Genomic DNA, 19,719 nt, shown 5'->3' on the forward strand with positions numbered 1-19,719 from the left:
GGATCCAGAATTGGCCTCCACAGTCACTTATGGACTCATTCTTAAAACCGTGTTTATGGAAGACAATCTTACTTGGCTATGAGTGATCGCCAAAGAAGACTACTACTACTGCTTTACTATTTGGGGTTTTTAATGGATTGTGATCTTAACCCTTGGCTTATCTTTGTTTCGACATTTTATTTATCCTGATTATGTCTGTTTTTCTTCTTTAATAAATGCCTTTTAAAAGGAAACAGAATATAGGTTTCGCAAGCTGGAACCGAGGGGGCCCCGACACCACTGCGCTACTCCTCGCCTCCTCAGAGACAGAGGCCCCACCCTTTAACTGCCGCCGGTTTGGAAAGACGAGCGCAGTATTTACTAACGACGCCTATTGTAACGTCCTTTTTTTGCAGTGCTTCATGGGAAATGCAGTCGATAGCGGGCCGACTTTTCCTCAAAAGCGAGGATCGCGGCCGCCAGGAACTGCAACTCCCAACAAGCCCCGCGGCCGGCATTGTCCAGCCTGTGGCGCTGGGAGCAGGGAGGATGGCGGCAGGTTTGTAAAAGGTCTGGCGGGTGTATTCGCTGCGGAGTAGCAGCCCGATAGGAGGGCGGGGGGAGGTTGGCACTCGTGGAAGTTTAGGTTTCTTCTTACGCCGCTGTGAGGTAATTTGGGGTCTCCCCAAATATCTGCGGAAATCGTCTTACTAGATTAGTCGGTCTCCAGAGGCCGCTTTCTTTTCTTAATTTTGTCTTCTGTGTATGTCTGTCCGTTGTGTTTTATTCTCCACTTTCCCTACACTCTGTATTTATGGGTTGTTGCCTTTTAATATGAGAGAGCACAGGAGATGTTGCCGTCTGTGACCCTGGCTGAGGCTCAGCCCAGTTGTGGCTTCTCTGATATATATATACTAAATGTTTTGTCTCTGCCTGTGTTAAGCCTAGACGCTTATTTATTTCAAAAATTATACACTTCCCACACACCCGTCTTTGCGATAACGAAAGCTGAGGTGGCTTTCAATTAAAAATCACAAATGGCAATAAAATTAGAAGCAATACCAGCTGTGAGTCCTGATTCTTAAAACTTTTTGTTTCCTGTTTAGTTTAATAATAATTTTATTATTTATCCCCTCCCCTCCAAAAAAAATCTGGCTAGGTTTCCCCAGCTACTCTGAGCAGCTTCCAGCGGAATATAAAAACATAATAAAACGTTAAAAACATCAGATGTCTTCTAAAAGTTGTGCACTTCTTAATCTCCGTGACATCTGAAGAGAGGATGTTACTGCCCAGGCCTCTGCCTGGTTCCCTGTAACTTCTGTTCTCACATTGAGGGAACCAGCAGACCTTCAGAGGAGGACCTCAGTGTCCTGGCTAATTGATGAGGGGTGGAGACGCTCCTTCAGGTACACTGGGCCGAGGCCATTTAGGGTTTTAAAGGTCAGCACCAACACTTTGAATTGTGCTCGAAAATGTACTGGGAGCCAGTGAAGATCCTTTAGGACCAGTGTTATATAGTTATCTATGTTATACAGTTCTATTTTCTGTAATCCAATATCTGATGAGGGTTGATATTTCCAAAACCACTGAGATTGTTTCAGGAAACTTAGTTGAGAATTTTAAAGTCAAATTGAAAACTTCTTAATCTTTCTTAATGGTGGCTCTGAGTTTTTTATGTTTTATGTGTTTAATATGTCTGGATTATAAATTTTTATAGATTTAATTGTTTAAATTATGCTGGGAAAGGCTGAATGAATGAGTAGTATTAGTCTTTTTTGTGTTAAGTTTTATTTGCTGTTATAATCTGAATTAATGTTATAATACAAATTAATGATTGCCTAGCCTGCCTCATATTTCATGTAACCAAGACTGAAGGACCAGGCTGGTTCTATCTGGGCTCTAAGTGAACACTGTCATGCAAAGAATGATGGATTCTGTGTATCCACTTGATAAATCTTTGTTTTATTGTACAGGTACTGAAGTTGGGTATCAAAGACCTTGGCCAGCGATATAGATTAGTTAAGGTTGGACTACTACAATTATTTCCCAGATGGCCACCTCTACAGATTTGAATTGGGAAGAAAACTTGATTGCACACTGGATGTCTAATGCTCCCCGTGCTGGAGTTATATTAAATCCTGCTTTCCATAGTTTGAAAACCACTAGAGCGCTCAGTATTGACGATGCCTCACCAGGTATTTCAGGTAATTCACTACACAGTTCAAGCAGCCTTTCTTTAAGTGAAAACTCTCTACAGATTCAGCAAGCTGTTGCATTGAGCAGTCCTTGTGGGGACAAGTTGGACGTATCCCAAACACTTTCTCCAATTTCATTTGCTAAGGAGGAGCAAATGCTAATTGTTAAAGATGCTCCAGGTCAGTGGGTAGCCCTGCAAAGTGATACTGAATGTGATCAGCTGGATGGTCTGGATGAAGAATGTTGTACTGATCTACTTCTTCAAAAGCTTGAGCAGGTAAAAAAAAGTGCCTCTATTTACACCTATTATTTATTCTGTCTAGAAAAAAGCAGTATTTTCACAAGTCAGTACTGCACAATTTGTGACCCAATAAGCTGAACTTGCATACTGAACCCCATGAAACTATGATGGTTGCAGTTGTGCTATTCACTACTATATTCTGGCTTTGCTAAGGAGGCAGTTTAGCTTATCCTTTGGCAGGTACATTTATGAAACAATGTTGTTTTGCTTGAGACTGGTAGGCTTTCCTGATGAATTGAGGCTTGGATTTCAGTATGGTATTGCAATGCCTATTTGTCTATTTTATTTGTAGCTGTGTACTAATATGTAATTGTACAGTCCAAATGGCACTTGTTGGACTTGGGCCCTAGTGTAAATTGTGGTCACTTTAGTGTATTCTGATGTGCCTGTAAACTATTTTCTTACAAATAAAGATTAGATTAATTGCTCTAATATTCGAGTTCTAATAATGTATTTGGCTTCTTAGCTCAAAGGACTGCAACAGCACAAGCAGGAACAGCTGAAAAGACAGCAAATGGAGCAAATTCAAAGGCTAATGGAAGAACAACAGAAACTACTTTCAATGGTCTCTGAGCAGCAAACACATACTGGTAAGGGGACATGCTGAAATTGTCTTTACAACTGTAGCATGGTTAAAACAGACAGAAATAGATAAGGTTTTTTATGCCTGGACAGTGCTAAAATACATAAACATTGCTTAGTCAAATAGTTATTTGGTCAGGAATTCTTGTATCAAATCAGAATTGGTACCAGGGGCTGCTTTCCATATTACAGCTTCCCAATAAGGATCTGTCCTTGCAAGTTCCTCTTGCATCTTTAAAAATAGTATTTATTGGGATGTTGCTCAAGCTCTGAGACAGACTCCATTTGGGTGCTGCTAATGTTTGCAGGTCATTTTCTTTTGCTTGTATAAACTGACATGCCCAAGTTGCATTTTAAGGACAGAATGAACATTGGGATTTCACTGGTGCTGGGAAATCATATTGTTTAGAATAGTTTTCTTTAATCTTCAACCCACCATGCTGAGCACAGTCCATAAGCCATTTTTTGTGGCCTGCCAGTGGTCTGACATCTCCTCTTGACGCTTTTTTGTGTTTGCAATGCCAGATAGGCAGCAAAAACAGGAGGCTTGCTGAGCCCTTAGTGGGCCACTGCATAGCTGGTGATTGTGCTTAGCTCAGTGGGTCACAAGATACACCAATCTGTTCTAAAAAGAGATGCAATACTCATGATGACAATATTGACTACTGACTACCAAGAAATGGAAGGTTCTAGTTATTTTGATGAGCTTCTTGATCACAGATGAAGTAAACAAATAGTGGAATATACAGTGGATATTACAAAATCCTCAACCAGAAGTTTTGCAGTTGTTTCTTCTTATCCATCTTTTGCTACATGGATAGTTGGCAACTGCATGCCTAAAGCATTGCGAGGTTTCAGGCTTTCTTGATAATGGTTCTAAAAATCCTGTTACTGGCAGAATACATAAAGACAGGAAAAACCACACCCTTTCTGCTATTTCTCCACATAAGTAATACAAATATCCTCTGCTATGGTTTTCTGTTTAACTGTAAGGCTTTCGTGTAATGGAAGATTGCTTGAGTCAAAGATGTGATCATCCATCTCACTCGCCTCCTGTGCCGTCTCTTCCACCACATCGCAATGGAGACAGTGTTTATTGGAACAGTGGGCCTTGCATTCCTTCTCCTGTTGAACAAAAGGATTCTCTTCAAAAATCCAAGAATGGCCAAATATTGAAGGGAACCATCTCTGCAGATCTTTTTTGTGAGAGAGAGACTTTAGATTTGTCTTTCAAAATGCAGAATGAATTGAAGGTTGAAGACCAAAATGACATTTCAGGTAAAACATTCATCTAACTAAACTAATTATTAATACTGCCTGTATGAATACTAATATCAGAGGTTTTTGTAAAGATTGCTGAGAACATATAAATATTGAGGTCCAGAAATGTGCTTGCTGCTGCTGAGCATGTTCTTTAATTCTGGTGAGATGCTGCTTTTTCTCCAGGGTTTCAAGCAGTGCAAAGGAATCTTCCAGACCCACCACTGAATATCAGTGGTAGATCATACAGTGGAACCTCAGGTTGCGAATGAGATCCGTGCGGGAGGCACGTTCGCAACCCACAGTGCTGTGTCTGCACACGCGTGTGACGCGATTTGGCCCTTCTGCGCATGCGCAAAGCGCGATTTAGTGCTTCTGCACATGTGTGAGTGCCAAAACCTGGAAGTAACCCGTTCTGGTACTTCCAGGATCGGCGCGTCCATAACCCGAAAACGTGCAACCCGCAGTGTTCGCAACCCGAGGTATGACTGTATTTTGCTTCTTTCTGAGCCTTTTCAAGGCATAAGGCGTATGAAATTTCTCCCCACTCCTAACTCTATAGTGCTAAGAGCTGAGGAGGAGAGGGACTTTCCCCACAGTAGCACTGGGCCTCAGAGAAGCTCAGAGCACCTTTGATGCTCATAGTGGTAACACAGAATAAGACACTTCCTGTCCTCCTTGGAGGGGGGGGGGTGAGTATCAGTCCATTAGCAAGCAATTATTTGGTTGGCTATTAAGGACAATCAAATTTTTAAGATCACTTTAATACTACTTTTCAGCCATCTTCTGTAATAGTAGTAGTAGTAAATGCATTGGGCACAATTCATTCATGCTATGGACACAGAAGGCCCAACAGGGCTCAGCAATAACCTCACCCCAGGTTACAGGCAGTAACATGGGCTTTATAGGGAAGGGGAAATTTTTGTAGGGTAGACGTATTCTAAGCAAATACATAAAATCATTGGTAAACATGGAGACAGAGGATATGATTAAATGTCATAGGTGTAATCAGGAAACCCAACAGGGTTCAATATAAAGTGGTGCAGTTCTTATGTTCACATCATGACCTCGGAAATATTTTAAATAGCCATGTAAAGTAAATATTGCACATGGGGTGAGGGCTTGTTAGGCGAATTAATGGTATATTTCAGACCATCTACTGAGTTGGAGGGTGATCTGAGCTGAGATTTAACTTTCTGGATCATAATTGTAGCTACTGAGCTACACCAAATACCTTCATTCGGTTGGAGATAAAACACATTGTTGTTTTGCATCGGAGATCATATAGTCAAGAGCCAGCGGACCTTCCTATTTAAAGTGTGAAGAACTTTATTCATTAAAAGAGCTTCTGGATTTGCAGTTGTTGTAAAGATATGGCTGAAAGATAAATTGACTGGCTAGACAACGACAAAGGGACTGATTAAAATTAAGTTCCAGGTTCCTGCTGCAATTGTGACACAGGTGTATGTAGGCAGGTGTAACTTTCGGGACTGGTGCCTGAGTTTGCTTATTTTCCTCTTCATTCCCTGTGCTTTCCTTTTGTTGTGTTTGAATTGTAAGCATGTGGGCAGGCACTGTTTTTATTTTATTTCTGTGCCATGGCATCTTACATATATACAAAAATAAAACTTTAAACTACAATATCCCTACAATACAATACAATGCAACATATATGTCTGTGTTGTTCTTACGTAAACTACTCTAATGTCTGCTCAACTTAGAAGTTGAGAAAAAAATCTTAAATATTAGTGAGCTAGTAAACTGGTACTTTGAGTAGAAATTGGCTTTCTGTGTCTTGAATAAGGACTTGATCAAACAAAGAAAAGCAAGGTTTGTAACTTGAATGAAGGGTGGGTGGGCGGGAGGGAGGGCTTATCTCCTCTGGCTTCATGCCAGCTGATTGAAATGTCAAGTTTTTTCTTTATTTTGCAGGAGAAAATAGTCAGATTCTGGAGCAAAATCTACTTGGAAATGCAGATGGTGACATTAGTTGTAAAAGCACCGGGGATGCAGAGACCTCTGAAAGCCGGACTGGAGGGAAGTGCTTGGAAACACCCAATGCTGAGGAAAGGTGAGTTTGTATGCAAAATGGCCTTGATACCCAGTGAACAACCCCCCACTTCCCAAAAAAGAAACCCAGTTGTGAAGGTAGAAAACTAGCAGTGGCAACTACCCAGTGTATTGCACAGAGTGTCATATGTACAATGACCTGAAAGTTGGACAGAAGTTGTGGGTGTATGCTTGTTCTCCGAGAGTCAGGAGCACACTGCACAAGATTTCTATCCCCTTGAGACCAAGGTAGCTAACCTGGAGAAAATGAAAGAGGCCTTTGAGACATAGTTGAGGTGCCTTATTATCAGGGTCCTCTTCTGTTATGGGGAATGAGGGTCTATGGGGAAGGAGGTTGTCATTCTTAGAAAGAGGGATGTGATTCCTTTTAATAATAATAATAATAATAATAATAATAATAATAATAATAATAATAAATTTATTATTTGTACCCTGCCCATCTGGCTGGGTTTCCCCAGCCAACAAAGATTAAAAATACATTAAAATGTCACACATTAAAAACTTCAGATGTCTTCTAAATGTCAGGTAGTTGTTTATCTCTTTGACATCTGATGGGAGAGCGTTCCACAGGGTGAGAGCCACTACCGAGAAAGCCCTCTGCCTGGTTCCCTGTAGCTTTGCTTCTCGCAGTGAGGGAACCACCAGAAGGCCCTCGGCGCTGCACCTCAGTGTCTGGGCAGAACAATGGGGGTGGAGACGCTCCTTCAGGTATACTGGGCTGAGGCCGTTTAGGGCTTTAAAAGTCAACACCCACACTTTGAAGGGATCCATTCCTTTATGATGAACCAATATCCTGTATTTTATAAGATCTGACAATAAAATGTGAGTCTCTTGCAATAGACCTGTTGCTGCTAGTATTCAAGAAAGAAAACAGACATTTGAAGAGTTCCTAGAAGAGCAGATACAACTAGAAGAACAACGGCTGAGCCAAAAAGGAAATAAAAAGGTTAGTAATTAGAAATGCTTCTTGCAGTGATATAAAAAATGTATAAGAACTCTGAGAATAAGTTCCTGCTTCACTTATGTTGGTTTCACTCTTGTAGGTGCAACACATGAAATTCCAGACTTCCCCAAAAGTTTTATATGAGTACTTTGATAGAGCAAGCAAAACACATAAATAGAAATATAAGAAAATGAAAAGGTCTTTTTGTTTTTGTTTTTTAGGACTCTGAAAGATCAACATTCCAGACACCAGTTGCAAAACGACCCTTTCTAAAACGAGGTGAAGGTTTAAGGAGGTTTGCTGGTGCAAAATCCAAAGCAGCTAATCAGAAAGAAAGCAAAGTAACTCATCTTAATGCATCAGAAGTAAAAAACTCAGTTAAAGCAGACAAGCCACAGCTTCACCGGAAAACAGCCACTTCAAATAAAGAACAAACTTCTGACAATTTTGTGTCTAAAAATGGTAATCAGAATGGTAAAATGAAGAAAGCTCCAGCTCTTCCCGCTCGAAAAACAGCAGTGCTCAGAACTTGTGCTGGGAAAGCCATCCCTTCATCTACAAGACGAAATCCCAGTGAAAGGAAATCTGGACAACTGAGAGAGTTTGCCAAGTCAGAAATAAATGGTGAAAGAGAAAAGAATAAAGATAATATAATGGCACTTGCAAAGCTGGATGAAATTGGCTGTGAGTTACCCAAAGAAAAGTATGCGCAACCAGCACAAGTGACCAAACATCTTACAAATTCCTCTGAAAAAGACCTAGACCTCTCTTTTGAACTTTCTTTCCAGAAGAAATTGGAAAACTGGGATACTGAAAAGGAAAAAGAGGAAATTGAATTGGATGAATTTTTGTTTCTAGAGCAGGCTGCTGATGAAATCTCCTTTGCCAGCAATTCCTCACTTATTGTAAGGATTTTGGATCAAGGCCAGCAGATTTCTACAGGGCGCAGACTGTCTTCTACTCCCGTTAAATCAAGGCAGCAACAACAGCAGATAAATGTGCAGGACGCTACAGCTGTAGAGAACAGAAATGGAGACGCATGTGTTTCCCAACCAGCAAACAATGAGAAGGACAGAGGGATGATCACTGAATCCCAGGCACCTGAAATGCTGAAGGATCATCAAAATAAAATTGACAGTAAAATACTTCAAGCTTTCCCCACTGAGTTTCAAGGTTTTGGAGACACTGAGTGGGACGAAGATAAATCTGGTGAAAGTAGTGATGTGACTTTGGGGTCTGAGGAGGAATTTGAGACTACCATAAAGCCTGTTGAGAGAGCTAAAAAGTTTGATTTGAGTCATAGAGGTGACAGTCCTGATTTTTCAGAGTACAAAGAAGGCACAAATAGAGATGCCAGCCTTGGCTTACTGGAAAAAAATGTTGGTAGTATCCAGTGTAGCAAGATAAACAAGGGTTCTGAATTTCAAACTGTGTGTTGTGCAAAAGGAAATCAAGTTGATTTTGATGACGAAACATCGTGGACGGACTTTGACGAGAATGGGAGTCGGTGTGCCCAAGTACCAAATGATGACTTGGTTATTAAAGGACCATTGTCCCCTGACTGTTCAGCTACGAATGAGGCATTTTTTCCAGATAAAAGGATAAAGAGGAAGATTGCCGTAGCAAAGAAAGGGGATGTTCTGCTCAGGCAAATTGTGGCAGACAGTGAGGCAATTGCACCCCCCACAACAGATCTGATGCTGAAGCTCTTTCCTTCTCTGAGGCCCAAACAGAAGGTAGAGGCACAGCAAAGACATGATGCCAAACCCAATGTGTCTCAGGAAGAATCAGGAGGTAAGCAAGAGGGATAAATGAGTATTGAGCATAATAATCAGTCCCATAAATCTCCTCAATAGCAGTAGTAATCTTCAAAGCCTATATCCCTCTGTCCTGCTCTTCAGCTTGCATTCTCAGGGTTTTAGATTCCCAAACAAATTGCCAAGCAATTTATTGGAGCCAATTTGCTTTTCAGACTGGTTTCTATTGTAATGGCTACAATTTTATGTGTTTTAAGCCCATTTATTTCATCCAGTCTTACAGCGACTCGCTCATAGTTTCAGTCTGGATATGTATGTGTAAAAGCTGACCTGGAAGTCAGCAGAGTTGGCTTTAAAACTCCTATAAAGATGGCAAAGATCAGAGAGGGTGGGAAACTGGTAAAACGTTACCACACAACAGTATGGTGCATACATTGACATTGGTGCATCAAACATTGTGCACCTGTTCTTTGTCAGGAGACAAGGCTCGTTCCCAGCTATTGAGAGAGAAACTTGTTGAATTGGAAGTTGAAATCGAACGGTTTAGGGAAGAAAATGCGTCCCTCACAAAACTTCGAGAAGAGCGTGAGAAGGCTTTGGAGAAGTTCAGGTAACTTAAAGAGCCTGTCTGATTTCTATCCTGTTGGTGGGAAGCTGATTTAACCTAGAGCAGGCTTGCCACTTAGGACCCACCTGCCATCTGTGACAGCCCATTCATTTAAAATAAATCCATCCTTTCCTGTTAAAAAGCTCAAGGTGGCTAACAATGTATAAAAAATAAATAAAACCCACATCACTAGAAGCAGCAAGAAACAAAAAGATAAAAGGCGGCTATTGAAAACAAGTGCATATTCTCAAGTGATAAAAACATTTCAATGCAGCTAAGACAGTCTGGTGCAGAAGCTTAAAATGACCCCCCTCCCCCCCAAAAACCCCCACCCCTCTAATAAGCAGGAAGGAAGGTTTTAATGAAGTGATGGGAAGAGTTTTCTTTGTGGGGGTCTTTCATAACCTGGGTGGAGGCCACTGAAATGGTTATGGCCTGGTTCTACTGGGGGCCCTCTTCCGGGTGCCAACTAAGCATAGTTCGGGGGAATGCACAAGAGGGCGTAAGATATTAACAGACGAGTGGGTTCATACAGGACTAGGTTGCCCTTCAGTTATCCTGGTCCCAAACCATGAAGGGCTTTAAAGTTGCCACCAGCACTTAGAATTGGGACAAGATACAAGTTGGAAGCCAGAGTAGTAGTTTCAATAAGAGAGTCACATACTCTGGTGAACCACTGAGCTGCCATGTTTTGTACCAGTTACAGGTTTCTGGACTTTCTTAATAATGAGGCCCTATGCAGAAGGCATAGTAGTCCAGCTGTTCAGCATGTGTTTAAAATGGCATGCAGGACAATGTGCAAGCCAGTGGGACCCATAGCCCAGGGGCAGAATAGTACCTAGAAATACCATCCCTTAATATTAAATCTCAAAAATACTGACATCTAGATAACAGTTGATAACAATGCAATTGACTAATTCAGCTGCAGTAAAAGATGCCAGAGACAATGCATCATACAGGGCTAATATAATTTGGTAGTTTGCAAACAATAAACTAAGTCATGCAGCTATTTATACTGGGCAGCTGGAAATTACCGATTTTGCTAACCAAGAAATATTGTGGAATTTCTGAAGATATGGCCTGTTGGTTTACTGGGATTTATGTAGAGAGCCAAGAAGGATGACGTAAGAAAGCATGCAGTTTGTTATAGCAACAGTGCCTGGTGGTTGTGTTCTAGGAGAGCTTTTTAAAAATATACTATATGGGGTAGCTTGTGGAGCTAACAGTCCTAAGTTATAATGTTATCAGTAAAACATACAATTTTTCAAGGAGCAGCATTTTTTGCTGTTCTGAAATAATTACTGTAAATTTTCAGGAAAGAAGTTGCTGACTTTGAACAACAGAAAGCCAAAGAGCTTACTCGAATAGAAGAATTTAAAAAAGAAGAAACAAGAAAGCTGCAAAAAGAACGTAAAGTTTTTGAGAAGTATGCACAGGCAGCTAGAGCTATTCCAGATAAAAAGGAACGGGATGAAATTCAGGTATGAATGCAGGGGAAAACCTATATGGTTACTTTAATTGGGATCAGATTTACTGGTTGTTGATTTAAGGTGAAGAATGTCCACTGAGTAATTTTATTACAGGTATTGCATTTATTACTGCAGTGTAAAGTGATTTGTCTTTTTCTTCAGTTTGTGTATTTTAACATAGCAGCAAATGACCTGCTTGCATGTTGTTTTCTCAAGGCTTTGAAGCAGCAAATGGCAACCTTGCAGGAAGATTTAAAAAGAAGAGAGACAAAATGGTCAACAACCCACATTCGTCTTAGAGACCAGATAGAGGCCTTAACTAGGGAGAATGTGCAACTACGGGAGGAGATCAAAATTATGGAACGATTTCGTTTGGATGCTTGGAAGAGAAAAGAAGCATCTATAAACAAGAAGAAAACTGGCTGTGATAAGAAAGCAGAGTCGGCAGTAAGGTTTCTTTCCCCCTTCTATCTCTTTTCAGGCGTAAAAGTGGTAGTGTGGTTAATGTGTCACACTCAGACTGGGAGACCCGGGTTCAAATCCCCACTCAGTCATGAAGCCCACACTTTCTCTGCCTAACCTATTTCCCAGGGTTGCTGTAACAATAAGAGCTGCGTGGAGGAAAAACACACCTGAAACTTGCCTGAAAAGGATGAATTAAGGAAACACAAACTGCCCAGGCACCTTAGGTTGCACAAATTTGACTTACATTTGCGTACTCGTCATTATTGAGAGTCAGGCTGATGTTTTTGAGCCCTGGCATAGGCAAACTCTGGCCCTCCAGATGTTTAGGACTACAGTTCCCATCATCCCTAGCTAACAGGACCAGTGGTCAGGATGAGAATTGTAGTCCCAAACATCTGGAGGGCTGGAGTTTTCTATGCCTGCATTAGTCTGTCTCTTTTGGTAGGAGAGTTTTGTGTGTGCAGCTGTTAAGGTAGAATCATTAATGTGGAACTGCTGGGACAGAACTTTTCAACTTTTTTTGATTTGACAAGCTGCCTTCATTTCTAAAGTGTTTGAGTGAGTATCCGGAGTCATGTGAGCACACTTTTCCTCCTCACTAGTGCTCCCCCAATCCAAATCTGCTCTGGAGGATTCCTCAACTGTTCGGGGCACATGTTGGCAGGTTGTGGGGAAAAGAGTGAGAAGTCCACTTGGGTAGGTGGCCACTGTTGGCTTTCACTCTATATTATATATTACTGAACAGCTCTCGGGCACACAGTTCCAAGTATGAATAAGCAAAAGTGCATACATGTTGTAAACAGCTTCCTACCATATTGACTTTAGTTTTATGTTGCAAATAGCTTTGTGAACTTACCGTATTTTTCGCCCTATAGGACGCATTTTCCCCCCTCCAAAAATGAAGGGGAAATGTGTGTGCGTCCTATGGGGCGAATACAGGCTTTCGCTGAAGCCTGGAGAGCGAGAGGAGTCGGTGCGACTTAGCGCCAGGCTCCCAAGGGTTGCGCAGAGCTGCCTGCGCTCCCGGGCTTCCCAGAGAGCTGCCTGCATTCTGAAGCCTGGGGTGTGCTGAAGAGCGTGCCCGGGCTTCGCGCAGCTCTCTGCAAGCCTGGGAAGACCGGCGCGGCTCCCTAGGCTTGCGGATAGCAGGCTGTGCTGGGGTCGGGGGAAGCTCGGGCTTCCCCCGCGCCAGTCCCGTGCCTGGGGGGGGGGAATAATTTCCCCCCCTTTATTCCCCCCCAAAAAACTAGGTGCGTCCTATGGGGCAAAAAATACGGTAATTTTGAAAAGTGGTGTATAAATATGGTAAAATAATCACCTTTTACTTTTCGGGGAAAAGGTTTGTGTTCCTGAATATTATCATTGTAGCATTTTAACAACAAAAAAAAAAATTCTCAATATGCCCCTGCTTTACATCCCCCCCCCAGCATTCTCCAGCTATATTGCAAAAAAACCAGACTCTGCCTTCAATTCCTCAAGCAGAAAAGAGCAGCAAGATGAATGGTAAAAGTGATCTGTCATCAGAAGGTAACTATACTTAGGATACAGTATCATTTCTAGTAAGCAGCAATATGACATTTTATATGCAAGTCTGCATGTTACATACCTTGTCATTCTAACACTTCAGCTACCTCCAACCAACCCCCCCCCTCTTACTGGTATGTTTTACAGTAATTTTCCCAAGAAGCAGTAATGCCACTGATAATATTTAGTGTGGGCCTCAAATTAAATAAGAGGTAGCAGAAAATTTGAGAGGGATGTACCTACCTTCTCCCCATGTCCTAGGAAATATAAAATATTAGAATCATATTTTTATTATTGTTTGAAATAGGAAGACCCTGTGCAAAATTTAAACTAGCAGCTGCACCTGAAGAGAGTTGCTTGAACAATGTGGCAGTGACTTTTGAAGATTCCTCCAAAGCATTTATAGCTGTAAGTAAAGTACGAGAATGTTGGCTCCTGGTTTCATAAGGCAGCCTAGGGCCTTGGATAGAAATGTTTAAGCTGTGTAATAGATAGCCAAAACTGACCCAAGGATGATTGCAGCATCAAGGAAGTAAGAAAACGCTGGGGAGGTTGCTATGTTAAATCTCCTCTTGCTCTTCTTGACTGTTCGTGCTGCTCCTTTGGTTGAGAAATAACCCAATTTTTATGGATTAAATTTATATTCAGTATAAAGGTATGAAAGGTTATAGATATTAAATTCTAGGGAAAACAGTGTTACATTCTCATTTAAAGAATGTAGGATACTGTAGTTGTATAATAGATTTTAGTCCCGTTTTGCTATTGGCATCTTTTCTCTGCAGAACAGGAATAGAGCATGCCTTCAGGTGTAGTATTTTGTGGGATGAGCACAGTCCAGGAAATTTAGGTTTGCACATTTAAACCATGGCAGACACATCATTGTGGAAGGGGTCCTGTAATGATAGTCTGAAGACCATTTCAGTAGAGGATTTCAGTTTACATGAATGAAGCTTGTCTTGTAGAGAAGTTCCCAGATTGTCACCATTTAATGCCCCCAGTAATATGATTTGCCTCTCAAGACAAATTTATACAGTTTTGCCCACCTCCCATTTCAGAATTTACCTGGTAATGGAACTGTTGAATCGTCACCATCGCTAAGTCCTAATTCATCAGACAGTGAAGACGAAATAGAGAGTGAAGCCAATCATCCTGATGGAAAGGTAGTAAGTTGTTGTTTTTTCTAGCGCATGGGCGGGGGAACCTGTGGCTCTCCAGATGCTGCTGGACTCAAACTTCCTTTGGGGCCAGCCAACATGGTCAAGTTCCATGGGAATTGTCATCAAAATCAGGAGGGCAGCAGGTTTCCCATCCCTGCTCTGAAGCGATTCCAGAAAGTAATATCGGGAGAACATTGCTATGTAAAGGAAATGCTTGCTCTTTCTTGCCTCAGAAAGGATGGCCAGTTCCATACCTGCACCACCTATGAAAGTGCAGTGCTGCTGCTGCTATGCTTGGGAGCCTTTTTGGATCTGAACTAGATGTTTATGCCATTCTGCCTAATTTTCAGAATGGAGCCCAAAGAATGCAGGGAAAAATAAGAGGTGGTAACTATTTATGTATTTTTCATATTCATATACCACTTAACTACTATCGTATCTAAGTACTGTACAAGAAATAAAAAATCAGAAAAGGTGAAAATTGGTTAAAACTGTAAAGTGGACACTTAAAGTGTCCTGGAATAAAAGTATGGAAGTTCAGGGAGCTTCACCAAATTGGGCCTGCAATACTAAATGCATGGCTTCCATCTTTGCTACTAAAAATGACTCTGCCAAAGACCGCAGTGATTGGGCAGGGATTAGGCGGTCCTGTCAAGGCCCTTGTACAGTGGTACCTCGCAAGACGAATGCCTCGCAAGACGAAAAACGCGCAAGACGAAAGAGTTTTCCGTTTTTTGAGCCGTTCCGCAAGACGAATTTCCCTATGGGCTTGCTTCGCAAGATGAAACGTCTTGCGAGTTCTTGCGAGTTTGTTTCCTTTTTCTTAAAGCCGCTAAGCCGTTAATAACCGCTAAGCCGCTAAGCCGCTAATAGCCGTGCTTCGCAAGACGAAAAAACCGCAAGACGAAGAGACTCGCGGAACGGATTAATTTCGTCTTGCGAGGCACCACTGTAAATAAAAACAGTCTTCTCAATACAGTTTTACTGAATTTCATGCTGAATTTAGGTCCAGTCCCTATTATGCAGAGGAAACCAAATTGCCTACTTTTATACAGTCTTGCAGCTGTTTCCCATGCATTTGCGTAATACTCAAGGTCGGGTCATGCTCAGCCACAGTTAATGGTTATGCCCCACAGCAAATGTGGGAATGAACCTCAGGCTTGTATGATCTTTCTTAGTCCACAGAGAAACGCTTGTGCTTATGTGAAGGCCTAACTCGAGAGTGATCTGCCTACAGAAAGGGGGTGGGATGGCTCTGGATCCATTCCAGTCCGGCTTCCGCGCTGGTCATGGGACCGAGACGGCTCTGGTCGCCCTAACAGATGATCTCCGCAGGCAGCTGGATCGAGGCGGGTCGGGGCTGCTGATTCTTCTAGACCTGTCAGCAGCCTTCGACATGGTCGATCATGAACTCCTGGACCACCGCCTTGCCAAAGTGGGGATCCAGGGCACAGTCCTTCAATGGCTGCGCTCGTTTCTCTCTGGCCGGGGACAGAGGGTGGCGCTTGGGGGGAGGGGGAATTGTCATCGCGCCACTCCTTGGTGTGTGGAGTGCCTCAGGGTGCGATACTTTCCCTGATGCTTTTTAACATCTTTATGCGCCCCCTCGCCCAGCTTGTCCAGAGTTTTGGGCTGGGCTGCCATTAGTATGCTGATGACACCCAACTCTATCTGTTGATGGATGGCCATCCTGACTCGTCCCCAGACACACTGATCAGATGTTTGGAAGCTGTGGCTGGATGGTTACGTGGGAGCCAGTTGAAGTTAATTCCTTCAAAGACAGAGGTCCTCTGGCTGGGACAGGACAATATGGGATTGAGGGGGCAACTCCCATCTCTTGCGGGGGTGCAATTAGTGCCAGCACCGTCCGTTAAGAGTTTGGGTGTAATCTTCGATACCTCCCTCTCCATGGAGGTGCAGATTACAACAATAACAAAGGCGGCATTTTTTCATCTCCGCCAAGCTAAGCAGTTGGCTCCTTACCTAGCCACTGTGATCCATGCGACGGTCACCTCCAGACTGGATTATTGTAACTCGCTCTACGTGGGGCTGCCCTTGAGACTGACCCAGAAACTCCAGCGGGTGCAGAATGCCGCGGCGAGACTCCTTATGGGGTCTTCGCTGCGAGATCACATTCACCCGGTGCTATACCAGCTGCACTGGCTCCCAGTGGAGTACAGGATCAGGTTTAAGGTGCTGGTTTTAATCTTTAAAGCCCTATACGGCCTAGGACCCTAGTAGCTACGCGGCCGCCTCTCCTGGTATGTCCTACAGAGGAACTTATGGTCTTCAAACAAAAACATCCTGAAGGTCCCAGGCCACAGAGAGGTTAGGCTGGCCTCAACTAGAGCCAGGGCTTTTTCGGCTGCGGCTCCAATCTGGTGGAACACTCTGTCACAAGAGACTAGGGCCCTGCGGGACTTGACATCTTTCTGCAGGGCTTGCAAGACAGAGCTGTTCCACCAGGCCTTTGGTCAGGGCACAGCCTGACTCCCTCCTTTGGCAATCTTCACAGAACTTTAGCTTAATGGTTGCCATCAATTTGATTTTAATTAATTTTTATAATGAAATGTTTTTAGAATGTTGCACTATTTTATTGTTGTTAGCCGCCCTGAGCCCGGCTTCGGTTGGGAAGGGCGGGATATAAATAAAATTTATTATTATTATTACTCTTTTGAGTGTGTGTGGCCCACTCATGTAAGCTGCAATCAAATAAATAAGAAAAATCCTACATCCAATTTCTGGGCCTCTGGATTTGTGAAGCACGCCCCATACTCTTGAATTTCTAAGGGCACCGTATTTAGAAGTGGGAGGGATACTATCCCATATTATCAGATAAGCTCTGTTTGGGTTTGTTTGTTTTGGCCTCTTCCCCTTTCTTATTCTCTGCTTGGCTTAGTCTGTAGAAATTCAGTCAGAATTGTTACGATATATGCTTTTATTTCACTTCTTTCAGATTGAAAAGATTTTTAAAAATGGATCCCACCTGATTATTTTCCCCAATGGCACACGGAAAGAAGTGAGCTGTGATGGGAAGACTACAACTGTAACCTTCTTTAATGGGGATGTAAAGCAAGTTCTGGATGATCGGAGAGTGGTATGTATCCAGTAAGAAGTATGTGCCATTCAGATATGGACAGAAGGTTCTATTCATGCTAAATCTGTTACCTCTTCTCAACAGATATACTATTATGCAGATGCCAAGACTACGCACACCACCTACCCCACAGGCTTAGAGGTCCTACATTTCTCAAATGGACAAATAGGTAAATGGAGACCTGGCTGTCTTTCTTGTAGCCGTTTAGGGAAGTTTGTAATATTTAATGCTGTATTGTTTTTGCACTCGACTGGGAGCCGCCCAGAGTGGCTGGTGAAACTCAGCCAATGGGTGGGGTATTAATAATAAATTAATATTTTTTTATTGTACTGCTCTGTAAATTGCTGTGTATTTGTGTGTATTGGTGGCACACCATTAAATTGCAAGAACTACCGTATTTTTCGCCCTATAGGATGCAATTTTTCCCATTCAAATATGAAGGGAAAATGTGTGTGCGTCCTATGGGGCGAATGCAGGCTTTTGCTGAAGCCTGGAGAGCGAGAGGCGTCGGTGTGCACAGACCCCTCTCGCTCTCCAGGCTTCAGGAAGCTATCCGCAAGCCTTGCACGCCCGGGGGAGTTCCCACGGGCTCGCAAGGCTTGCGGGCAACAGCCTGTTCTGGGGGCTGGGGACGCTCGGGCTTCCCCCGCCCCCAAAGCAAGCTCCGGGAGCGATGGCGAGGTTGCACAACCTCGCCATCGCTCCCAGCCCCGAGGCTAAAAACGAAGCCAGGACAGCGAGCAGGATCCATCCCGCTCGTTGTCATGGCTTCTTTGCTCTTTGGGGCTCGGGGCTCTCCCACGGCTAGCGTATAGCAGCCTGTTCTGGGGGCTGGGGTCGGGGGAAGCTCGGGCTTCCCCCGCCCCAGCCCCGCACCTGGGGGGGGGAATAATTCCCCCCCCTTTATTCCCCCCCCCAAATAAGTGCATCCTATGGGCTGGTGCGTCCTATAGGGCGAAAAATACGGTACTTACAAGGCGTATCAGTATTCTGACATGAGGTATACTCGTTCATTCCTTGCAGAAAAGCATTTTCCAGATGGAAGGAAAGAGATTGTATTCCCTGATCAAACCATTAAGAATGTGTACACGGATGGGCGAGAAATGACCATTTTCCCTGATGGCACCATTGTCCGCACACAGCAGTAAGATTTATTTTCATAAAACTATTATAAGTGTTAAGTTTGGACTGCATTTACTGCAGCCATATAGAAAAAGTAAAGGTAAAGGTATCCCTGACCATTAGGTCCAATCGCAGACAACTCTGGGGTTGCGGCGCTCATCTCGCTCTATAGGCCGAGGGAGCTGGCGTTTGTCCGCAGACAGCTTCCAGGTTATGGGGCCAGCAGGACTAAGCTGCTTCTGGCGAACCAGGGCAGCGCACGGAAATGCTGTTTACCTTCCCGCTGGAGCGGTACCTATTTATTTACTTGCATTTTGACGTGCTTTCAAACTGCTAGGTTGGCAAGAGCTGGGACCAAGCAACGGGAGCTCACCCCATCGTGGGGATTCGAACCACCAACCTTCTGATCGGCAAGCCCTAGGCTCTGTGGTTTAGACCACAGCACCACCCGTGTCCTATATAGAAAAAGTAGTGACTCACATTAAGAATGCCTTTTGAGGAAACAAGACTGTGGAGGAAGAGAAAGGCTGTCAAGAACAAAATCTTCAGTGCTGACTGTGTTATGACAGTCTTTATGCTACCCTTACCCAGTCTGGCCAGCTGCAGGAGTACAAGATGATAATCTCGGCAATTTAAGAATACTTCCTGTGTAGGCCAAGATTTGTTGTGCTGAAAGTACACATTGGGAAGAACCCAAATGATATGAGGCAGAGATGCTGCTTAAAGTTACGTTTTAAGTAGGCAGGCTGTAGTAGGTATGGCAGTTAGAACAATTAGCTGCATTCTTAATTGTACCTCCCAGCAGAATTTAGCTATAACATTACATTGGTTTTAAAGGTTGCCTTTCTATTTTAAGGGATGGAAGTAAGGTTATCGAGTTCAGTAATGGCCAGCAAGAAGTGCATACAGCCCATTTCAAGAGACGGGAGTATCCAGACGGTACCGTTAAGACAATGTATGCCGATGGACGCCAAGAAACGCAGTATGCTTCGGGTCGAGTTAGAGTTAAAGATAAGGATGGTGAGATTATTGTGGACACCATCCTCTAAAAGTTCATATTTTGTTCAGGTCTTAATATTTATCCATGTTTTCTCTTCTGAGAAAATGTTTGTAAAGGTTGTACATAGTAAAAATGTTTTGTCAATAAACTTGTTTTTAAAATTAAGGCTATTCCTACTCACACAAGTCCT

At 43.0% G+C, this 19,719-nt stretch overlaps 1 protein-coding gene across 3 annotated transcripts; it reads left to right on the forward strand.

Moving 5' to 3' along the window:
• Positions 1 to 132: 132 nt before the first annotated feature.
• Positions 133 to 19,690, forward strand: CPAP (centrosome assembly and centriole elongation protein). 3 transcript variants are annotated; one of them, XM_081199330.1, is made up of 17 exons: positions 133 to 549; positions 1,953 to 2,452; positions 2,943 to 3,066; positions 4,052 to 4,336; positions 6,251 to 6,389; positions 7,229 to 7,334; positions 7,553 to 9,125; positions 9,566 to 9,698; positions 11,011 to 11,176; positions 11,381 to 11,611; positions 13,057 to 13,156; positions 13,461 to 13,561; positions 14,209 to 14,313; positions 17,267 to 17,407; positions 17,492 to 17,576; positions 18,431 to 18,551; positions 19,386 to 19,690. In XM_081199330.1, the coding sequence occupies exons 2-17, from the start codon at positions 2,030 to 2,032 to the stop codon at positions 19,576 to 19,578; spliced, it is 4,026 nt and encodes a 1,341-aa protein (XP_081055456.1). In that variant the 5' UTR covers positions 133 to 549; positions 1,953 to 2,029; the 3' UTR covers positions 19,579 to 19,690. The 3 variants fall into 3 exon arrangements, with proteins under 3 accessions (XP_081055456.1, XP_081055455.1, XP_081055457.1); XM_081199329.1 differs by having other exon boundaries at positions 133 to 538; XM_081199331.1 differs by lacking the exon at positions 133 to 549 and adding an exon at positions 588 to 648.
• Positions 19,691 to 19,719: the final 29 nt, after the last annotated feature.

The sequence above is a fragment of the Podarcis bocagei genome, assembly GCF_964188305.1.
Source record: "Podarcis bocagei genome assembly, chromosome: 6".
In the NCBI taxonomy this organism is placed as follows: Eukaryota; Metazoa; Chordata; class Lepidosauria; order Squamata; family Lacertidae; genus Podarcis; species Podarcis bocagei.

Bases quoted from the DNA above. Each gene is read 5' to 3' on its own strand.
- CPAP (XM_081199330.1), top strand. From the start codon at position 2,030: ATGGCCACCTCTACAGATTTGAATTGGGAAGAAAACTTGATTGCACAC. The intron at 13,562-14,208 runs GTAAGTAAAGTA...CTCCCATTTCAG, and splicing joins CCTCCAAAGCATTTATAGCT to AATTTACCTGGTAATGGAAC. The intron at 17,577-18,430 runs GTAAATGGAGAC...CATTCCTTGCAG, and splicing joins TTTCTCAAATGGACAAATAG to AAAAGCATTTTCCAGATGGA.